At 52.9% G+C, this 20,219-nt stretch overlaps 2 protein-coding genes across 2 annotated transcripts; both read right to left on the reverse strand.

Moving 5' to 3' along the window:
• Positions 1-295: 295 nt before the first annotated feature.
• Positions 296-3,781, reverse strand: LOC119107831 (CLIP domain-containing serine protease 14D-like). The gene is made up of 2 exons (XM_037231390.1): positions 3,687-3,781; positions 296-612 (listed from the first exon to the last, which is right to left on the reverse strand). Exon 2 carries the CDS (start codon positions 587-589, stop codon positions 296-298), a length of 294 nt encoding a protein of 97 aa, XP_037087285.1. The 5' UTR covers positions 590-612; positions 3,687-3,781.
• Positions 3,782-4,121: 340 nt separating this feature from the next.
• Positions 4,122-11,309, reverse strand: LOC119108601 (serine protease 7-like). The gene is made up of 6 exons (XM_037232192.1): positions 11,221-11,309; positions 10,110-10,253; positions 9,352-9,545; positions 5,236-5,479; positions 4,879-5,036; positions 4,122-4,255 (listed from the first exon to the last, which is right to left on the reverse strand). Exons 2-6 carry the CDS (start codon positions 10,210-10,212, stop codon positions 4,163-4,165), a joined length of 792 nt encoding a protein of 263 aa, XP_037088087.1. The 5' UTR covers positions 10,213-10,253; positions 11,221-11,309; the 3' UTR covers positions 4,122-4,162.
• Positions 11,310-20,219: the final 8,910 nt, after the last annotated feature.

Here is a 20,219-nt window from a genome sequence, read left to right on the forward strand (position 1 = left end):
ACCCGCCCCACCCTCACGCGGCTTGCGGGAACTCGCCAGACCCCGCCCGCCCCACGGCCGCACGCGCCACCGCTACAGCTTGGCCAGCCCCCGGCCCGCCTGCCCGGCGCGGCCGCGCGCACCACCGCTACATTTTGGCCGGTCCCTCGGTCCGCCTGCCCGGCGCGGCTGCGCGCGCCACCGCCACAGCTTGGCCAGTCCTCCGGCCCGCCTGCCCGGCGCGGCCGCGCGCGCCACCGCCACGGCTTGGGGAGACCCGCCCGGCCCGCCCGTCTAGCGCCGCTGTACGCGCCTGCTAGTCACGCATGTGGTCCATGATCCAGTTGAGGTACTCGGTGACGCGCGTGTACACGCCCGGCACGTTTTCGGTGCCGCAGCGCGTGACGCCGAACGAGACGACGCCGATGAGCCGGTAGGGCGGCCCAGTGACGCGGTCGACGGCCATCAGCGGGCCGCCCGAGTCGCCCGAGCACGAGTCGCGGCCCTTCTCGGCTCCGGCACACATCTGGCCCGACCCGATGACGGCCCGCTGGCGCCGGAACACGGCCGCGCACTGGTCCTGGGCCACCACCGGCACCTGCACCTTCATTAGCACTTCGCTGGAGTCGCCGACTGCGGCAGAGGAGGCGGGGCAGGCACAGTCAGCGGCTGGACGGCTGGCTGGTGGTGACCCGATCGCGGTAGCCACCCACCGTTTTCCGCAGGAGCGCGTGTGGATGCCCAGTCACACAAATGGAACATCTTCGGGAGCACGAAGCAGCAGGAACGTCATAGTAAGGACAGCAGTACCCATCATTTATGCAAGTCGCCGACGCTTCGATGCACTGCGTATCACCGCCAGGACAATGCTCATACAAAATAACAAAGAAATATAGGTACATTTGATCAACATCGTGGACGTGACAACGGTTGAGTTGACACAACTCAACACGATCTCTCTGCGCATTAACAGAACAGCTTGAAAAATAAAGAAATCTAGCGACGAAATACCTTTTGACTCCGTATGAAAAGGCTACCTTATAATCTGCAAAGGATGTGCAGACCCAGTGATATTCAATGGCAGTTTTTCGATGAGCATGAAGCGATATTAAAATCCTAGGATAGACAGAACTGCTGCAACGCCCTGATACCCAAAATTTACGGATGTTAAAGTGGGCTTCACACGCAGAGGAATGTTCCCGGATGGCTGATTTATTACATTTATCTATTTCTCTGACCAATCTTTTCACGTTTCATAACACATTTCACAACAGTTTTAGGATGTTGAGCCTTTTCACAAATATCCCGCTTAAAACAAAGCAAGACATTTGCGTGCATAGTTTTAGTCTTGTCCCACGTTCATGTGTTTCGCTGGCAGCTTGTTTCCACCTCTTTCCCAGAACTCATGTCACGAAATCCTCACACGCAAAAAGGCGGTGGTGGAAGGACTTACACTTAGACCCACTTTTGGCAATATCTGTATGTGCTTTAACGAAGAATACCTGTGATTTAATGCCCCCCGACTCTCGGTCCAAGGTTTCCCAGCCATATATCGAATACTCCTTTCTGTTGTTTCCGCACGGGTCGTATATCCATCAGTTTCTCACTTACCTTAACGTCCAATATTCTAACATCAAGCTAAAGAAGGAGGAGGACGAGCAAATTTGAAACCTCTTCCTATAGAAAGTCAACGTTCACTGGTCTTGGATTAAGCTTTTTCTCATCCATTCCTGACGCTTTGAAGGTACGTTGTGTGAAAACGGCTATTTACAGATATCTCTGTTGAAGCTCCAACTGTCATCTATTTTGTTCCTGGCTTGATCGGCTCAGACCATTCTTTCAAGGAAACGGATTCCCACTTTCAGTCATTAATATTTTCGTAAAGGGCTTCTTGGATGCAAAATATGCAAAAACCCGACCGTTTATGAAGCCCTAAGACGAAGTGAATATCTAATGTTGCCCTCTATTGGAAAAGTCGATACAGCTGGAATAGGGGATGGCAAACCTACTGCAAGGTCTTTACCCTTCTCTCCACTACATAATTAACTGTTGGAATCTGTCTTTAAGTTAAGACAAGCTTCCCAATGTTCTGTATCTGCAGTCATTTATATATTGTGCCTCATTGGGGCATCTTACGTGGGTACAACCCTTCGTAGCACCGCAAAGTACAAAAACATTGGGGGACGTCTGACCGTACAGGTAGCATTCTTTCTAACCAAGGCCCTTTTCCCATCAGCGACCATTGATTTGCGTGAGGTACCCGCGTTGCCATTGCCAGCTTATCCGCACTCGGGCGTTGCAGCAATTTTCTTGATCCTCGAATTTAAGAGTCACTTTTATATTCACCAAAAGGCAGTCATTGGATATCATAGGTTCTGCATATCCTCTGCTAATCATAATGTATCATTTTTTCCTTTTCCATATGGAGTCAAAAATATATTTCGTCGCGTGGTTTCAGTATTTTTCCAGCTGCCCTGTTGACGCGCAGAGCCCGTGCTGAATTGTGTGAACTGTAACCGTCGCCATGTCTAGCGATGTCTGTTAAATTTACTTAAATTTCACTGCAAACTTTATACACTTGTACTATTGTCCTGATGATACGCGACTGCTGTCCTTGCCATCAAGTTTTTACTGCACACATATAGCACATACTACCAGCCCGCAAAGCAACACAAATCCCCTCCTTTGAGTCACGTTTATTTGTGGCAAATCTTTTCGTGCAGTTTTAAAGGATGCATCCCACCTTAGGTGCATATTTCAGAAACATACTCTGGTGAAACCGCAGGGCTAGTTACGTCGCTACCTGGCCCAGTGAGCAGCGGCCTGTTACCGAGGAGCACATTGGTTGAAGTTTGAACCAGTGCGTCGCATGGATCATGTGATGCTCCCATTCACAAAGCCGAAGCGCGCCTCGAGAAGCGGCATTGTGGCAAACGCCAAAGCGGGGAGAATGAAGCCGTAGCATAATGTTTCGTTCAGTTCACGTGTTAATAGCTCCACGTTCGCATATATTTTTGTTTATAAGCATAGTGTTTCAATCTTTCACAGCATTTATTATAAGATTGTTTTAACGCATTAGCGCGTTGCAAAGGATACAGAACACTCACGTTGGAAAAAGCAAGGCAAATGCAACGTATTTTTTCATAGTGGTGAGCAGGGAATCAAATGAGATGCATACCGCAAGGCCGGAGAATTCAGATATAAATTTTGGGCTATTCAGAAAGATTTCGAGGAAACTAACATTGCTGACAAATCGCACGCGTCTAATGTCAAAATGTGGAAAGCACGAAAAAGGTGGGATAATCCCTTTAAGACGCACCAAGCACACGCATCGAAGACATACAATAGACGAGCAATATAAAAAGCCTACGCCCGACAAACTTCGCACTTGTTAATGTTAACATAAGATAGGGGTAAATACGGGCATAGGTAGAGGCAACTCCTGTACACTGAAGAGCATGCTTCCATGATGATGACTCAACTAAAACAGCCCTAGGGCTATGACTTTTGAATCAAAGAAATATTTTACAGCTTCCGTCTAAAACATGCACGGTTATCCTACGCAACTCAGGAAAGACTTGCGAGAAACATTTAAAGCGTCGAAAAGTTAGACACGGGCTGTTGTTTTTGGTCAAGGACGCCATTACGCCACGAGGACACCACGACAAAAACGGTATACAGAAATAAATGCCAAAGTCAGTACTCACATGCTGTTGTCAGGCCAAACCCGGCGACAAAAAGCCTCTGGGCATCAAAAGATTTGGTCCTGAAGCTGCCAAACGGCAGGCATATCGAAGCGACGAGGCTGAAAAGAGACCACGAGTGGGTGTGAGAGGACTAGAAATTCAGCCAACGTGTATGAATACAAATAATGTATGCAGCAAATGTATACATATAAATACAAAAATGCAGGGGGTTCGCAGCTTAAACACCACAGCAAATAGCGGAAGGAAATGCCCAATAGCCTAATAAGCACGCTAATTATCCAAACCTGACGCTTCGCTGAAGCCGGAAGTAAATAGCAAAGCAAATACCCAATAACAGAGATGACGGGTATCTTAACTGGAGCTGAAAGCGTAGATCAGGAAGGCCCCAATTACGCGTTTACATGCAATACAAAGAGTTGACACACTTACTGCCCAGCTGATTATTGATGGGCTTGTTCAGGCGAAGCAGCGCAATGTCATTCCAGAAGCGATTCGGCGAGTTGTATTCCTTGTGCGGGATAATCTCTCGATCTGAAGTCCTGCACAGGACCAGCGCAAACGCCATCCACCTACACAGAACACAGGCTTGTATTATACGAAAAACTCAACTGACTGATGAATACTGGAGCTGGGAGGAGGTACGGCAGTGTGGGCCGCTGAAGCCTGGAGGCGGTAGGCGGTGTAGGCTGCTGGAGCCGAGGGGGGACGGCATGGTAGGCGGCTGGAGCCGGGAGGGGGCTGGTAGTGTAGGCTGCTAGAGCCGGAAGGGTGGGGGCGGCATGGTGGGCTGCTGGAGCAGGGAGGGTGAGGTACGGTCCAGTAGGCAGAATCAAAATATTTGAAGGAGTACTTTGCATTCCCGGTAGTGTACTCCCGGTAAAGCAACAACTTAATTACCAATCGAAAGCATCACACCATAACAGCTCTGAGCTGAGCTTGGCTGATGGTGTTTGACTGGTAACAAACCAACCCCACATTCGGTACCGGGTTTACTGAAGGCGCCTCTTTGATCAACTCAGTCATCTCCATGAGGACGCTGGCAGTGGCGTCCCATCGAAGACCAGAGGCGGGGGCAGCGCTGTTGCCGACTCGACCATCCCGCTGGCCACACTCGACGTGTTCGCGTGTGCCCCCCGCCCGCCCCTCCCCTCCCCCTCTCCGCTCCTCCCGCCCTGGCTGCTCGCCTACTCACGCAGTCTAAGTCCTTGGTGAGGTCGTGCTCGCCGATGCGCACCGTCGCCAGTCTGAAGCCGGCCGGCAGGTCGGTGACGCAGTGAGCAGCCGACACGACGTACCGGTCGTTGATGACGGCGCCGCCGCAGTTGAAGTCCACCTCAACGGTCCCCTGTACTGCGGACGGGAGGGCGCACGTGGAGCTGCGGAGTCGGCGCGAGCCGCACTCGGACAAACTGTGTCTGGTCAAGGCTCGGGACTGTCCCCTAGCTACCCTGTTGCAGGATGACTCAGGGGTGTTTGTCTTTCCCTCATCACAACACAAAACATCCATTCCCAAGCCAGCCAACCGTTGTCCGTCCGTTCTGAAAGGTACCTTCATAGCCGAGGATGGCCAGCCAGGGAAACTCGCCCAGCGCCACCTCCACTCCACCCACGATCCTCTCCGTGAAGCTGAAGCCGCAGTTGGAGGGCAGTAGGCGCCGGTTGGGGTGGTCCTCGGGCGCGCCGTTGAAGCCGCCCGTTGACGGCGGCTGGGTGGGCGGCTGGGTGGGCGGCTCGGTGGGCGGCTGGGTGGGCGGCTGGGACTTACTGGCGCAGCACAACAGAGGCACCGGCCGCTGCCGGTCACACAAAGAGACACGCCGTCACAGAACACTGCCGTCCTGTCCCGGCCAGGTGTGAGCAGACGTAGACAGTCTGTGTGCTTGCCACTGGGCCCCTTAGGCCGCAAATTGTATACAGCAATACACTCCGATAGCCAGTGAAGTGCGCAACGTTCAACCGTATTCGGACAGAGCACAATTTGATACCCATACCAAAAGGACTAACGAGTTAGGGTGCATTCTTTAAGTTGCCGTTGTGGGCCGAAAACATCCTTTAGCCGCTCTGTGCTATTAACACACGCTCGGGTGCCCGTTGTATATCTTTCGCTCGGGTGAGGCTCAATTTGAGCTCCCCGTCTCCCGAAATCTCAGGAACCAAGGGAGCTAGAGACACCAAACTTACAGGGTGTATTGGCCTGTACGTGAACTCACTTATGTCATAGATTGAGGTCACTTGTCATGGCTTTTGGGTCACATAAGGTCAAACAAGGTCAAACTCTAGGCTGGTCTCAAAGGTGCCCCCAGAACCTAAATACCTGTTCTAAGAAAAATGGCACATACTCATTCAAGGTCGGTGACCTTGTTTGACCTTTCGCAGGTCATAGTGACCAAAATCATACGAAAGTGCTTTAAATTTTTCATTTTGATGAGCAGCAAATATTACGCTAGGCAGTATACTCCTAAAAACCAAACGCTGGGCTGGGTCATTTTTGGCCAGTGACCTATTCCGACCTCTAAGAAAGCCATGCAAGGTGTGTAATGCAGATTCCGTTATCAATAAATTCGAAATGAGAACCAGAAACTACCAAATACAGAAAACCCTAGAAAATTAGCATAGGTTGGTTTTAAACTTGGTCTGACCTTCATACACGACTCTAGGTCAATGCAATTTATTTATTCGATTGCTATTTTACGTAAGAAAGTATTTCAGAGATTATGGCTTTGTTGAACACTCCGTTGTTGCATAAGATTGAGCGATTTCCGAGAAATTGACTTCCTGAGCCCATGGCCTGACTGACCTGCCGTAGGTCACCGGCCTTACAAAGTACATCTTAATTTTTGATTCCAAACAATCCACTTTTTCATTGTCTATAGCTATGCAAAATTTGGCGCCGCTTAGCCGCGCCGTTCAGAACCGATTCTGAAAAACCTCCGGGGGGTGGGTAAATGAACCCCACCCGAACGCGTGTTAACATGACCCGCACATGTTTGACATTGTTCCAGGCATTTACGCTAACACCCGGCTCTGCTGTCAATTGACAAATACTCAGCAGTGGTAACTAAGCGGATCTTCTGACAGGACAACATCTGTCAACTGCCATCACTCGATCATACCAGCGTGATGGCAACCTGTTCGGTGAAATCTCTGACTGCACCAGCAGCACAAATCAATGCAACGAAGATAAACAACGCACATACCAAAGCAGTCTACAATCTCTGCGCAGACACGAAAGGTGAATTTTTTTATGTAGGTTGCGCTATGCGCACGCTCAGCAGCGCTTGTCGTTAGCGTAGCGCCGCTAGTCTTGATAGAGAAGAGTCCCAATTTCCTAGCAGAGAAACGCCTAAGATCGAAGTGGAAGGACACTCAAGGCGTGTAAGTGGACGGCGGCCCTTGACCAAGTGCGAGTACTCCTCGATCACTAGTGGAGAGAGAGTCTCAACTCAGGTAAATGGGTGCCTCAGAAATAATTAAAGGCATGCTTGAATACTTAAGCAGAGGAACGACGCTAAGCATAGTTAAATACGAACTTCGTGCATGTATATGAGCACATCAAAGCTAAGGTGGATGAGCGTTAAAATGGCAGACTGACAGGTTAAGGTTCACTAGCCTCGACCTAGTGCAAGCTCAGCTAGGCCTCCGTACCGGGTAAGGAGGTGGGAGCCCCAAGGCGACATGGTCTGATACATGATCTGATAAGCCCAACGAGCGTTGCTCCAAAGCTATCGTTGAGACAAGAGTTCATACGTTCCAAGATCGAGATCAAACCCGAGAGAGCAGGAATCATACTTTTTCGTGTTGCGGTGCGCTCAGACGGGGTCGAGGGGCGTACACAGACCGGGACGTACAGATAACTGTGCAATGGTGTTCCATGCAGCACAAGAGGGCGCCTCATGCCCAAGCAAATAGCGCCGCTGACTTACCGAGTTACTGAGCGCCCCTGCCTTTACCGAGTTACTGAGCGCCTCTAACTTTACTGACCCCGAAACCCAGGAAGAGATGCTCCCAAGACAAGACCCAAAGCCCACGTAGAAGAGACTTCCGAGACCAGGGAGGGTGCCAGTCACGTCAGCCGGGAGTTAAGTACAGACCCGTCACATAGTGATCTGCATCGTTAACCACACGTCAGCCGGGAGTTAAGTACAGACCCGTCACATAGTGATCTGCATCGTTAACCACTCGTCAGCCGGGAGTTAAGTACAGACCCGTCACATAGTGATCTGCATCGTTAACCACACGTCAGCCGGGAGTTAAGTACAGACCCGTCACATAGTGATCTGCATCGTTAACCACTCGTCAGCCGGGAGTTAAGTACAGACCCGTCACATAGTGATCTGCATCGTTAACCACACGTCAGCCGGGAGTTAAGTACAGACCCGTCACATAGTGATCTGCATCGTTAACCACTCGTCAGCCGGGAGTTAAGTACAGACCCGTCACATAGTGATCTGCATCGTTAACCACTCGTCAGCCGGGAGTTAAGTACAGACCCGTCACATAGTGATCTGCATCGTTAACCACTCGCGCCTGAATGCCCACATAACTCTAACACTAACAGGGGGCGCAGTAGCCATCAACAAGGGTCCGCAAGCTAAAGGGTTAGTCCACTAACACCCACTCCTCGGGTGAAGCAGGAAAACGTTTTGATGGCACGGATATATGAAATATATCAATCACCCCTGAAAAACGCCCAGCTGGCTGATAAGCATTAAATTATTTCTAACTTTGGAAATGTGTCCCCACATGTCGTTTCTTCTATCTCCGTCAATAAACATAAGCACTCCTAACGAAGTCTAAAAATCCATCGAACAAAGATTACGCCACAGACTGGACTGCATTGGATCGTTAAAATGCAGAGACACGAATGAAAGTCAAATGCAGTGGGAAGCTGACCGGCCCAAAACGAATCGGAACGGACTCGACGCATTATAAGTTTGCCAAAAATGGCGCCATTTGCATATGCCCTAATCTGACACTAGGTTGAGTGATTCGTAGGAGATATCTGATGAATTGGCATGGATTATTTCATTTTTCTGGACTGAACGGAGATCGCCCATTTACAAGCAATGTGGGAAAAGTGAACGGACTGGATTCAGAATGATTGAGTTCGACTTCAGTTTGCACCGAAACTGTCATGCCGTGTCAAAAGTCATGAACCACGTGCTGCCTTTCATGTTTAGAATATAATCTAGTAACTTCTTAAACTAGTAACTTAGAATCTAGTAACTTCAGCAGCGACGAACGCATGGTCACATTGAATGCCTGCACCATTCGATACGAATTTTTATCACAATGCGCGGTTATACATGTGGTAAGAATGGAATGCTGGATCTTGCCTTATTACTGTTAACGTGATACTGTATTTTGAGCCGATTATCCTTTCTATTGCGCAAGGCCATTACACGAAACACCAGCGTTTAGACTCCCGTCAACAACTCTAGCTTTTGACGAGCCGCCATTGTGCTCGTTGCGTTGCCGACTCCCTTCCCCGCTCCCTGGTCAACACAGCAGAGATATCTGAGTGTGCCCCCCCCCCCCCCATTCGAAGCTTTCAGGCCAGCCGTTCGCGCCTGCCCCCTCACCTAGCGAAGATCCTGGGCGCCCCCAGATGTTTTCACCAGATAGATCAGGCAGCCGCAGGATACCAGGTGAGCTAGTCACTTACGAAGTTGATACGTCGGCTACCGCAGATGCTTTGGCGCACGTTCTGGATGTCCTGACGACTGGGTCTGTTCTGCACGATCTGCAGCAGTGCCGGACAGGTGGCGATGACGTCACAGACCCCGTCACGACCGGCGTAGTCCTTGCATGCATTCGACGGCGGTGGTGTCTGCGCAGAGCCCCCGCCGAACGTGATGGCTGTCGGCGAGACCACAGTCAGTCACGAAGTAATCTGCCAGTCGGGTTCGGCAGAGCCCTGGACGGTCTCTTAACACAGTCAGTTGCTTCAGGGTCGGCAGGGGCCTGGACGGGCTCGGCACACAGTTGCTTCAGGGTCGGCAGGGCCCCGGACGGTCTCGTGACACAGTCAGGTGCATCGGGGTCGGCAGGGCTCTGGACGGTCTCGCGACACAGTCAGGTGCGTCGGGGTCGGCAGGGCTCTGGACGGTCTCGTGACACAGTCAGGTGCGTCGGGGTCGGCAGGGCTCTGGACGTGCTCGTGACACAGTCAGGTGCGTCAGGGTCGGCAGGGTTCTGGACGGACTCGTGACACAGTCAGCCGCGTCAAGGTCGGCAAGGCTACGGGCAGCCATTTTAGTTGATCGTTCCAAGGTTAAGGGTGTGTTTTCTTTAAATGTAAGCGGGACACCTTTCATCCGAACTGCGTTTCCACTCCATCATGCTGTAAGACATGTCGCGTAGTCTACGCACGTACACATCGCGCACGTCACATGTGGTGCGAAATGTGGCAGGATGACTCACATTGGCGCTTCTGACGGCCTTCCGTGCGAGCCAGCTGGACGCCCGCCAGCAGCACCAGCACGGTCACCCGCCACATGACGACGCGAACCGAACAAACAGTCATGACGTGGCTCGCCTAGCTAAAGCTGACGCTCCCACTTCCTCCTGCGAAGGACGGACGAGCGCACTCAGCGGTATGCCTTTGGGGTTGATGTTCCTGGAGCACGCTGGTCTTAAACTGGTTGTTTCGCCTTAGACATGCACATGGTGTTTTTGGGAGCGAGACAAGTGCGTAGCCAGACCTTTCACCATTATCTGCATGGAGTCCAAAGATGCCGCTTGTCCCGAGATTAACCACGGACTGTTGATTCATTGTAGTTAGATTTGTTTCGTGTGTGGTAAGTTATTGTTCAGCGATGACGTCACACAAACACGGTGTTTGAAGCGCTCGCCAAAATGTAAGCAAAGTCATGGTTGTGGCTATCTGTTCTCAAATAGATACACGACACCCATTGGGCAGAATTTTGCAGCTGGCACTCAGATAGCTCAGCATTTTATAACGACGCCCCACCATAAACCATTGAAAGAGTTGGGCTTGCGAGGGAATCGTCTCGATAACAGAAAAGCAAGATTTAGTTAAATCTGCGGGAACGCAGTACGGACACGCATGCAATTTTGCAGTTTTTTCGTTCGCCTACAAAGATTTTATTTAGTCTTGGGTCTCAGCACGAAGAAGCGCTTCCTTCCCACCGTGAAGAGGCGCTGCGAAACGAAGCGCGAGAAGTATGGTAGATGGTAGACACGACGATAATGAAGCTGTTGTGAAGCCATGGTTGAAAAATTGTTTTTTGGGAAGGCTTTGCTGCTCGATTCAAGAAAACAGAAATATGAAAATATTTTCGTCGGTCCAATCACTTTAAGAACCACCATGACCATGCAGAAGCGAAGTAGTATTGCTTTTTTCAAAATCCAAGCAAAGGATAGCCGTTATCGCCACACCTACCGAATTGATATGCGCACAATAAACGTGTGCAAATATATGCCTGTAGTGGACACCTGACAAGCATATCCTCGCAAACGGCCGAATACAACGCTTTTATGTGATGGTGACTCGCCTGTCGCCCGCTCTCACCTTCAGACCAGCCCACCGCACGCCCTGCTTCCGCACGCGGAGAACGAGCTGCTTCTGAGGCTGGTCGCCGCGCACAGCCTCTGCCATCGCCACGTCTGGAAGGCGCCGCAGGCGGCCCGTCCACCTGCGTCCAGCGGGGAAAACCACGGTACAGTCTCTAGCATAGCACTGCTCATTGTCAGGCACAAAGGCACTCTGGGATTTCCCGTTGGTTGACGTTACTGGACTTGTCAGGCAGTTTCAAGAATACGGATATGGTGCATGAGAGCAGCAGGTCAGGAACGTTCCAATGGAAGTATGTTAAAGTGAACTGCATCCATGCATAATCACAAGTTTCATGTTAACTTTGTATGGGGAGTGAACGGGGCCGTCCACGCATACCTCATGCATATGTTGCCATTTTCAACCCCTTCCTACCTGGTTACGCACTTGTTATGCTTCACGAAAACCTCTTCTCCAGGTAACGTCTTGCCAGCAAAGCGTTTCAGAAAGTAACGTTTGGTCCGTAATTAACATTCGCCCGGGTTGCCGCTTGAAAACCCTTCGCTCGGGCGGGGTTAATCTAACTCCCTGAAATCCCAGAACCTAAGAGAGCTAGAGGCACCAAATTCACGGGATGTGTTAGCCTGCATGTGAACTCACTTGTGTCCAACTTTAACATTCCAAGGTCATGATCTTCGGATCAAATAAGGTCAAACAGGGTCAAATTCCAGATTGGTGTCCAAAGTGCCTGGATACCTGTTCTTCTAAGTCTATGCAAAAGGTCACTGATGCTCGTTCAAGGTCAGTGACCCTGTTTGACCTTTTGCAGGTCATGGTGACCAAGATCACAAAATACTGCTTTAAGTTGCATTTGAATAAGCGTCAAATATTGCGCTAGGCGATATGTTTCCAAACATGCGGTATTGACCTATGCCGTTTTAGATCAGTGACCTATTATGATCTTTAGGAAGTCCATGGAGGATGCATAATGTGGTTCCTGTTATCGATAAGCTCAAAATTGTCCGTCCCGGTGGCTCAATGTCTGCCCCGGTGGCTCAGTTGGTTAGAGCGCCTGCCTTCCAATCCACCCACCCTCGGCAGGGTGGGTTCGAGTCGCTTTAGGGCGCCCGCTATTTGCCCTTGGCAGGTGTGGCCTGCGGCCGGTGGCAGCGGTCGCGCTAAAGGTCAGTTGATGTCAGAGGGCAGGACGGACCGTGCCGAGCATTGCGGCACGCTAAGCTTTCGCCACTAAATTAAGCCGTTGCCTGGAATTGCACGATCGGATGGTGGGGGTCAGGGCTCACACAACAAGCACTGCTTAGCGTGAGCGCTGATCCCAGAAATCCATCCACTCAAAGGGTTCTGATCAAATTTATTTTAAAAAATGAGCAGCATAAATTACCATGAGCAGTAAGCTTTAGAGGAACAAAACAGGTTGGTTTGTCTCTGGCCTGGCATTCATATCTGACCCTAGGTCAGTGGAACTTGATAATTCGGTTATTGTGTTTCCTAAGAAACTATGTCAGAGATGTATAGGTTCGTCTAGCACTCCGTTATTGCATCAGATTGAACGATTTCCCAGACATTGTCTTCGCTTAATTCATGACCTGACTCTGACCTGTCTTAGATCAGTGACATTAAGAGTTGCATCTTATGTTTTATACCAAACGACTCGCTATTCAATTGTCTACTGCTATGCAAAATTTGGCTCGGCTACCCCGCGCCGCTTGGAAGCCATTCTGTAAAAACCTTCGGTAGAAGTCAAACTGACCCTATCCGAGCGCGTGTTAAGCTAGAGATGCAAAAAGATGGACGTGTTACTTTTCATCAGAGGAAGCCATCAGCATCCTCCCTCGAGAATTTAAGATATAACAGTAGCGCAATTTGCAACCACACCTGCAGGCAATGTTACGCTGCCTAAAACCTCATCCCTATTACGTTTGAGCACGCTCTATTGAAACACCCCTTTCACACATGTCTAACGTGATCTATGGACGGTCCTGCAGCGTCGCAGCGGGCTGCTGTTGATTGGGGATTTGTTGTTCACGCAATGTGCAGTATTGCGATATTTTTGCAACTTTCGTGCTATTTGACCACTGAACAGCTTAAAGTTTCCTTCAGCGGTAAGATTTTTAAGAGATGGAAGCTTTTTTATTAAGAAGTGTTTGTCAATCTGTAAGAACACGCCAAAAGTTCGATTGCAAAAAAAGGAGAACTTTGCAACTCATTGCTTTTGTAGGGGTACATAAAATAATGGCACAGCTGCATGAAGTCGCCTGTATTAAAATAAAAACTAGAAAATGGCATTACTGTCAATAAAAATATATATTTACTAACCTATCACGAAAAATTTCAACACCAATCTCTGAGAGATCGCGACCGATACTTAGGTAGCAGGCAAGCGCACACAATTGGAGGCAGGCCTTACGCTGCACCCCGCCGCTCCGAGGACGGCTGCTAGTTATGCAGCTTATTTGCTCATTTTATATTGCTTATTTTAGTGGCATAGGAAAGCAACAAGCCTCAGATGAGTGCTCATCATAGACACCACGCTCATCGCACCCGACCTTACGTTTCGTGATGTTGAGGGTTATCTGGGAGATATCTTGCGCGAAAGACTTATCACCTACTCATCAGCACGCCTCACAGTGGTTTGAATCATGTGATCACGCGATCACACCGTGTGATAGTGATGAAATGTGTGATTCGTCGGGTTCTCGGCAGTGTCATGGGTTACGTGGACTGGCTGTCTGTTTCCCCATTGTTGCTTGCGGCTGTACTGCTCATGTCCATCAATTTGATGGACATGAGGTGATAAATCACTTTTATTCCATCTGTTGTACACTTTTTTCGTCTACCTGTCTTAGATCGAAATCGCCTCCTCCTGCGATCAAGGTTGACAAAGAACAAAGAACGGGTCGGATACGGTCGACACCTGCGAGAAAGCCAAGTGCGGCTGCCAGGGTGTACCAGACAGGGATTCCACAGAAGTGAGCCTGTTCCCTATAATCTGGACTGGGAACGATCCCGCCACCAAGTTGAACGGGAAACGTTCGATTTCCTCGAGTCATTTTAGGACGTGAGCGACATCGAAATTAAGTGTTGGCGTTATTCGCCATTGTTTGGCTTTATCGAGGAATTGTTACATGACTTAGATATGAGCAACTGATGAAAATGTCGCACTATGGCAATTTTGTTCAAAATCATCGCTCACGTCACGGATACAGCCTAGTTTTACAAAACAACAGCTATCACGTCGACGTTCAAAATATGGGGTGTAAAGAGCGTTTCCCAATTTTAGCAGAAAATGGCCACCTCATTTATCGCAGCTTAATGATACCTTCTAACAAACCGTCATAGCTATGAACGTATTTCTAATCGCTGAAACCCGTTGGTCATCGATTACAACAAAACGCTGTTCCTATATAAGGCACCATCCGAGACCCGCTTTAGTCTGTAAACAAACGGCTGGCCTCGCCGCGGACACCCTGCCGCGGCAGCGGATGGTCGTGAGGTCCAGCTGACCTCCTGAAGCTCGCAGGCGGACGCTGCGCCGTCGGCTCGGCATGCTGCTGGCGCTGCTGGTGGCGATGGCGGCGGCGTCCGACGACGTTGGCCGGCCGGCGGCCGTACCGGCGAGCGTGGCCATCACCGGACCACCGGACGCAGCCCTCACCGGACCGCTCAGCACAGCCTTCACCGGACCACCAGGCGCGGCCCTCACCGGACCACCAGGCGCGGCCCTCAATGGACCACCGGGCGAAGCCCTCATCGGACCACCTGGGGCAGCCCTCACTGGACCACCGGGCGCAGCCCTCATCGGACCACCAGTGGCAGCCCTCACCGGACCACCCCGCGCGGCCCTCACCGGACCACCAGGTGCACCCCTAACCGGACCACCGGGCGCAGCCCTCACCGGACCACTTAGCGCAGCCCTCACCGGACCACCAGGCGCGGCCCTCACCGGACCACCGGACGCAGCCCTCACCGGACCACCAGGCGCAGCCCTCACCGACCACCAGGCGCGGCCCTCACCGGACCACCAGGCGCAGCCCTCACCGGACCACCAGGCGCAGCCTTCACCGGACCACCGGGCGCAGCCCTCACCGGACCACTTAGCGCAGCCCTCACCGGACCACCAGGTGCAGGTCTCGTCGGACCACCGGACGCAGCCCTCACCGGACCACCAGGCGCGGCCGGCGCAGCTCCGCGTGGTAGTGGCGGCGGTGGCCTGCTGCGGCACACGGCCGCCCAACAGATCCCTAAAAAACTGGCCGCGCTCAATCTGGAGGCAGCGTTCGGTTCCCTGTTCGGTGCTGCTGGCAGAGACATAGGCGTGGTTCCGATTGCGCCGCCTCACAACGCTACCGGCTCCTTGTTGTCGGTTGCCCGCCCTGCTGGAGATCGTAGAGCAGCTGCGTGCCGAGGGTCTGCTGGAGCTCGGCGCTCTCGGGCTGACGCTTGTGCGGCGATTTCCCAGCGCACACGGTCCACCTCTGCCGGTCTGGCCGCACCCGCTGGCAATACGCACCTGCCTCAACTGCTGGCGCGCATTCCGCGCCGAGTTGCTGCTCGACCGGCCGCCGATGGTGCGCGTGCTGCTGCTGGGCGCCGGCTGCCGGTACTGGCCGAGCGCGCGGCCCGCTGCCGCACTGGGCGCCGCGGCCCGGCCTGCTGCTGGGCCAGCTTAACTGCGGCGCCGCCCTCCGGCAGCCCGAGCTCGACCGGCTGCCCGACCTGCTCTGCCTGCAGCTGAATGGTACTAGCGGTCGCCTATTCCGGCGCACGTTTGCATTGCGCCGCGTGCGCGAGGTGGGCAGCTGGAGCCGGCGGCACGGAGTGCGTGTCACCGACCGGCGCACCGGCATCCAGGCCAACGGCCACGTGGTGGCCGACGGCTCCCCAATCCGCTTCGCGTACATGCAGGTGGCGCCACGCTACAGCTGCACGCCCGCCCAGCACGACAACTGCACGTGCGCAAGTGTGGACCTGCGCACGACCATCCCGCTCGTGGCCCAGATGCAGACTGAGGGTGACCTGCTGCTGATGTCGCGGCGCTACAACCTGACACCCGAGGTGGTGAACAGCCAGTGCTCGCCGCCGCTGCCAAGACCGGTGCCCGTGGCCACGCCGACCAGCCGGGCGGTGCGCATGATGGTCGCCGGCGCGGCCGATCGCACCTGGCCGTTCCATATCGGCCAGCCCGCCATGTACCGACTGCCGGTCAGCGTGCAAGACGCCAGCTGGCTCACCGAGATGCGCTTCGTGACCTTACGCCAGCCGGCGCGCTTCGACCCGCTGTCGCCGCTCTTCCTGTTCTCGTGGCAGACGTGGGCGGCTATCGGCGCCAGCGGCGTGGTCGTGGCCAGCCTGCTGACTCGCACGCTGCACGTCGGCCTGACCGAAACGCTGGCGCTGCTGGTGGGCCAGAGCGTGCCGCTGTCGGCTGCCCGGCTGCCGCCCCGTCACCGGCCCGTGGTCGCTGTCTGGGTCTTTATGGGCCTGGTGCTGAGCACAGCCTACCTCAGCGACCTGTTCACCACCCTGACGGTGCCGCGCACCAGTCCACCGCAGACGGCTCGTGACCTCGTCCGCCAGAAACTACCGGCTCTTCCACGACTTCGCCCACGTCAAGTCATTGATGTTGCGTCACACGAACCCGTTCGTGCGCCAGCTGGCAGCCGTGATGCTGCTGGAGAAGGAGCCGGCCGGGCAGACGCTGCTCCGCGGTCGCTACGTCTACTTCATGGAGGAACGCTTCCTTCTGGAAGTGATCGCAAGCGTCATGATCCGCGCCAACGGCTCGGTGGGGCTGGAGGACTTCAACTTCGGCAAGGAGAGCTTCGCTCAGGCGCTGCCAGTCCACCTGTGGTCGCGGCACCATCCGCTGGCACGGCATGAGATCACGCACATGCTCCGCTTTCGGCAGTTTGGCTACCCGCACGAAAAACGGTTCCAGTCGGCCACGCAGGCGGTCGGCGAGAGCGTTGTGCGGCGGGCATGCAGGAACCGCGGCCCTGCCTGTCGCCGCCGAGAAGCCATCCGGCCGCTCGAAATACGGCACGTGCAGTTCGCGTTGCTGCTGCTGCTGGTGGGCCTGGCGCTGGCGCTGCTGATGCTGCTGGCAGAGCTGGCGGTCGCGCGGCTGCAGGGTTGGAGAGAGGGTTGCCAGAGCGAGGACGTCCTCTCACTGCCGGCCGCAGTTGCGGGGACGAGCTCAGCCGGACCACAGCAGCACAAGCCGCCGGTACACGACAGCAGCCGCGGGAACGAGCCCAGCCGGGCCACAGCAGCAGCAATAGTACCGCACAAGCCGCTGATACCGAGAGCAGCCGCGGGAACGAGCTCAGCCGGACCACAGCAGTAGTAATAGCGCCGCACAAGCCACTGGCACCGACGGCAGCCTCGAGGACGAGTTCAGCAGGATCGCAGCAGCAGCATAAGCGCCACACGAGCCACCGGTATCGATGGCGACCGCGGGAACGAGCTCATGTCGCCGGCGACCGTGTCCAGCTTCACCAGCGCCCCAGCCGTCGCCGGCGACCGTGTCCAGCTTCACCAGCGCCCCAGCCGTCGCCGGCGACCGTGTCCAGCTTCACCAGCGCCCCAGCCGTCGCCGGCGACCGTGTCCAGCTTCACCAGCACCACTCCCCCGCCTGTCGGATGCTGTTGACGCAGGCCCACAGCCTGGGTCTGAGCCTCCGAGGCCGACCCAGTCCGTATTTGCGGCGAGTGACGCAGGTCAGGGACCTGATGATTCAGTCTTCATTGGACTTGGCACTCGTTGGATGTCAGTATCTATAATTGAGTCCATTCTATGTGCGCGCACCCAATGTTTCGCAGTCAAACGCTATCATATTGCGTGAAATGGATGCATGCGGGCAAACGATACATAGTGGGAAGATCCAAAGCGTGATCAGCCAGATAAAAAGACATCCGTAGTTACATTGCCACCCAATATTCGACATCCATGCGTGAAATGCTCACAAAAAGAACGTGTCTTGCCACGCGAACTCACCAACCGTCGTGGCGGAAGCACAAGTTCGGTAGAACGCTAAAGTTATGCTGATCGTATATGTGGCGGAAGCCCAAGTTCGGTAGAACGTTGAAATTGTGCCAGCCGTGTACGTGGCGGCAGCCCAAGTTTGGTAGAATGCCGAAGTCATGCTGATCGTATACGTGATGTGACGAAACGCATGGCGGTAGGTTCGCCTGCCAGAACAGGTATTCGAATATGGCTGGTCAAAGAGGATCATTTGGCCGTTGACTTAATAGTGTCGTCCTGGTTACAGCGCGGTAGACAGTCGTGTAGTCGCATGGCACGGTAAGGGTCCTTTCGTGCTATTTTGAGAACGGACTGAGGGAAAATGGATCTGTTAACATACATTAAACTAACTGGATGGTGGGTTCGGAGGGGAGCGATAAATTGTGTTCAGCACGGAATAAAATTGAAAATCGGTCTCAGCAAAAATTTTGTTTTTCTTATTGTTTTTCACTTTGTGGTTAAACTGTACACATAATCTAAGCTAACGACACCGGCCCTTCTCCCTAAACAAATATGTTACCCGGTTTTGTTTTCTTGTAAGACCCCACAGCAAAGCAAGTCTGGTTTCAGCTGCAGGTAAAACAATGTCAGATTCGTAGCCCACCATGGGTAAAGGATCAAATCTCACTTGGCATGAAAGTTGCCACGAGACCGATGGATCAATGGCGTCGATAGCATGTTTGGGTTGTGGGGAAAAACAAGCGTTTAGGCTTACGTTTGACGGACAAAACAAAACAAAACAACTTTGAACATAAGATGGTTTACGCTCCAGTGTCTAAATTTGCCGCTCACTTGAGGAAATGATTTTGAGGTTGCGCGCTGAAGTAACCCCGGTGCACCCCCCACGTCGATACCGCCACAAGGAAGGATCGAAGAAGATGCCCTTGGTGTGATGGCCAAATTTTCCCTACGCTTTTGTAATATGGCAGCCAAAAATATTGGAGGCCACGGCCAGCATTGGTGAGGCCCAACTCAACATTAGAGGGGCCAGGACCCTCACAAAAGAATTCAAGTCGACACCCGTGCACTTGGGCCTTGGGCGCAACCAACGGAAGAAAAAGCCGCGCAACAAGCTTAGCGCAAATCGGTTCAGTGAAGCGAATGCCTGTGCCGGTAAGCCAGGATCGTGTTTTTTCAGGATATCGGATTCCCACCCATCTCTTTGGCTGTTTCCACATTTTAAGGAATTCTCGCACCGTACTTTTCGCAACGTCTTGGCCAGCAATGCACAGCAAGAGCACAGACAATAGGCATATGTGATGAGTGTATTTAGGTTGTTTTTTGTGACAATACACACTCGTTGGCGATGTCTGTCTGTCATTGAGGTGAAATACGTCAAGCGACTTGACGGGCCGGTACTTACTAGAAGCTGTCAGTCAGCAATCATTTGCACCCTTTCCGGCAATTATCATTTCGGTATTGGTTTTCAGAATATTTCCGAGCGGGTCAATTTTGGCACGTCCTCTGAAGGAACGTCCTACCTCTGCACAAGGGAGTCAAGAGACCTGCTTTCGTTTTGTTGAGACCTCATGAGAAATACATCCAACCGCTGTACCCGGTGAACCTGTTTGGCACCAGCAGGTTGCCCAAAGTGTCGGTAGTGTTGGTCTTTGCCGCGATGAAACTATGATACTTTCGAAGTACCCTGCTAAATTGCGCACACTTCACCATCGTAGTGCTGACGTGACTTGTAAGACCTGACGTGACTTGTAGGACCTGATCATACCTGTGAGCTCAGCCTTGAGATGCATGGGTGCACACTGCCGGACATTTTCGACTAGCTGTTCGTTGTCGGAATTCATGGACTGACTCCTCACGGACCGACTCAGGTTAAACGGACGCGCTGTCTCCAGCCTCCGCCACTCTCGGCATTGCGGGCAGCCGGGCAGGATTGCTGTTCGCACTCTCCGGGGCAGCCCAATGTGCCGTTACTCGGTTCTGGGGGCGTCGCGGGAATCAGCCGACACAGTGC

The sequence above is a fragment of the Pollicipes pollicipes genome, unplaced genomic scaffold, assembly GCF_011947565.3.
Source record: "Pollicipes pollicipes isolate AB1234 unplaced genomic scaffold, Ppol_2.1 Scaffold_6686;HRSCAF=7923_pilon_pilon_pilon, whole genome shotgun sequence".
Classification (NCBI taxonomy): domain Eukaryota; kingdom Metazoa; phylum Arthropoda; class Thecostraca; order Pollicipedomorpha; family Pollicipedidae; genus Pollicipes; species Pollicipes pollicipes.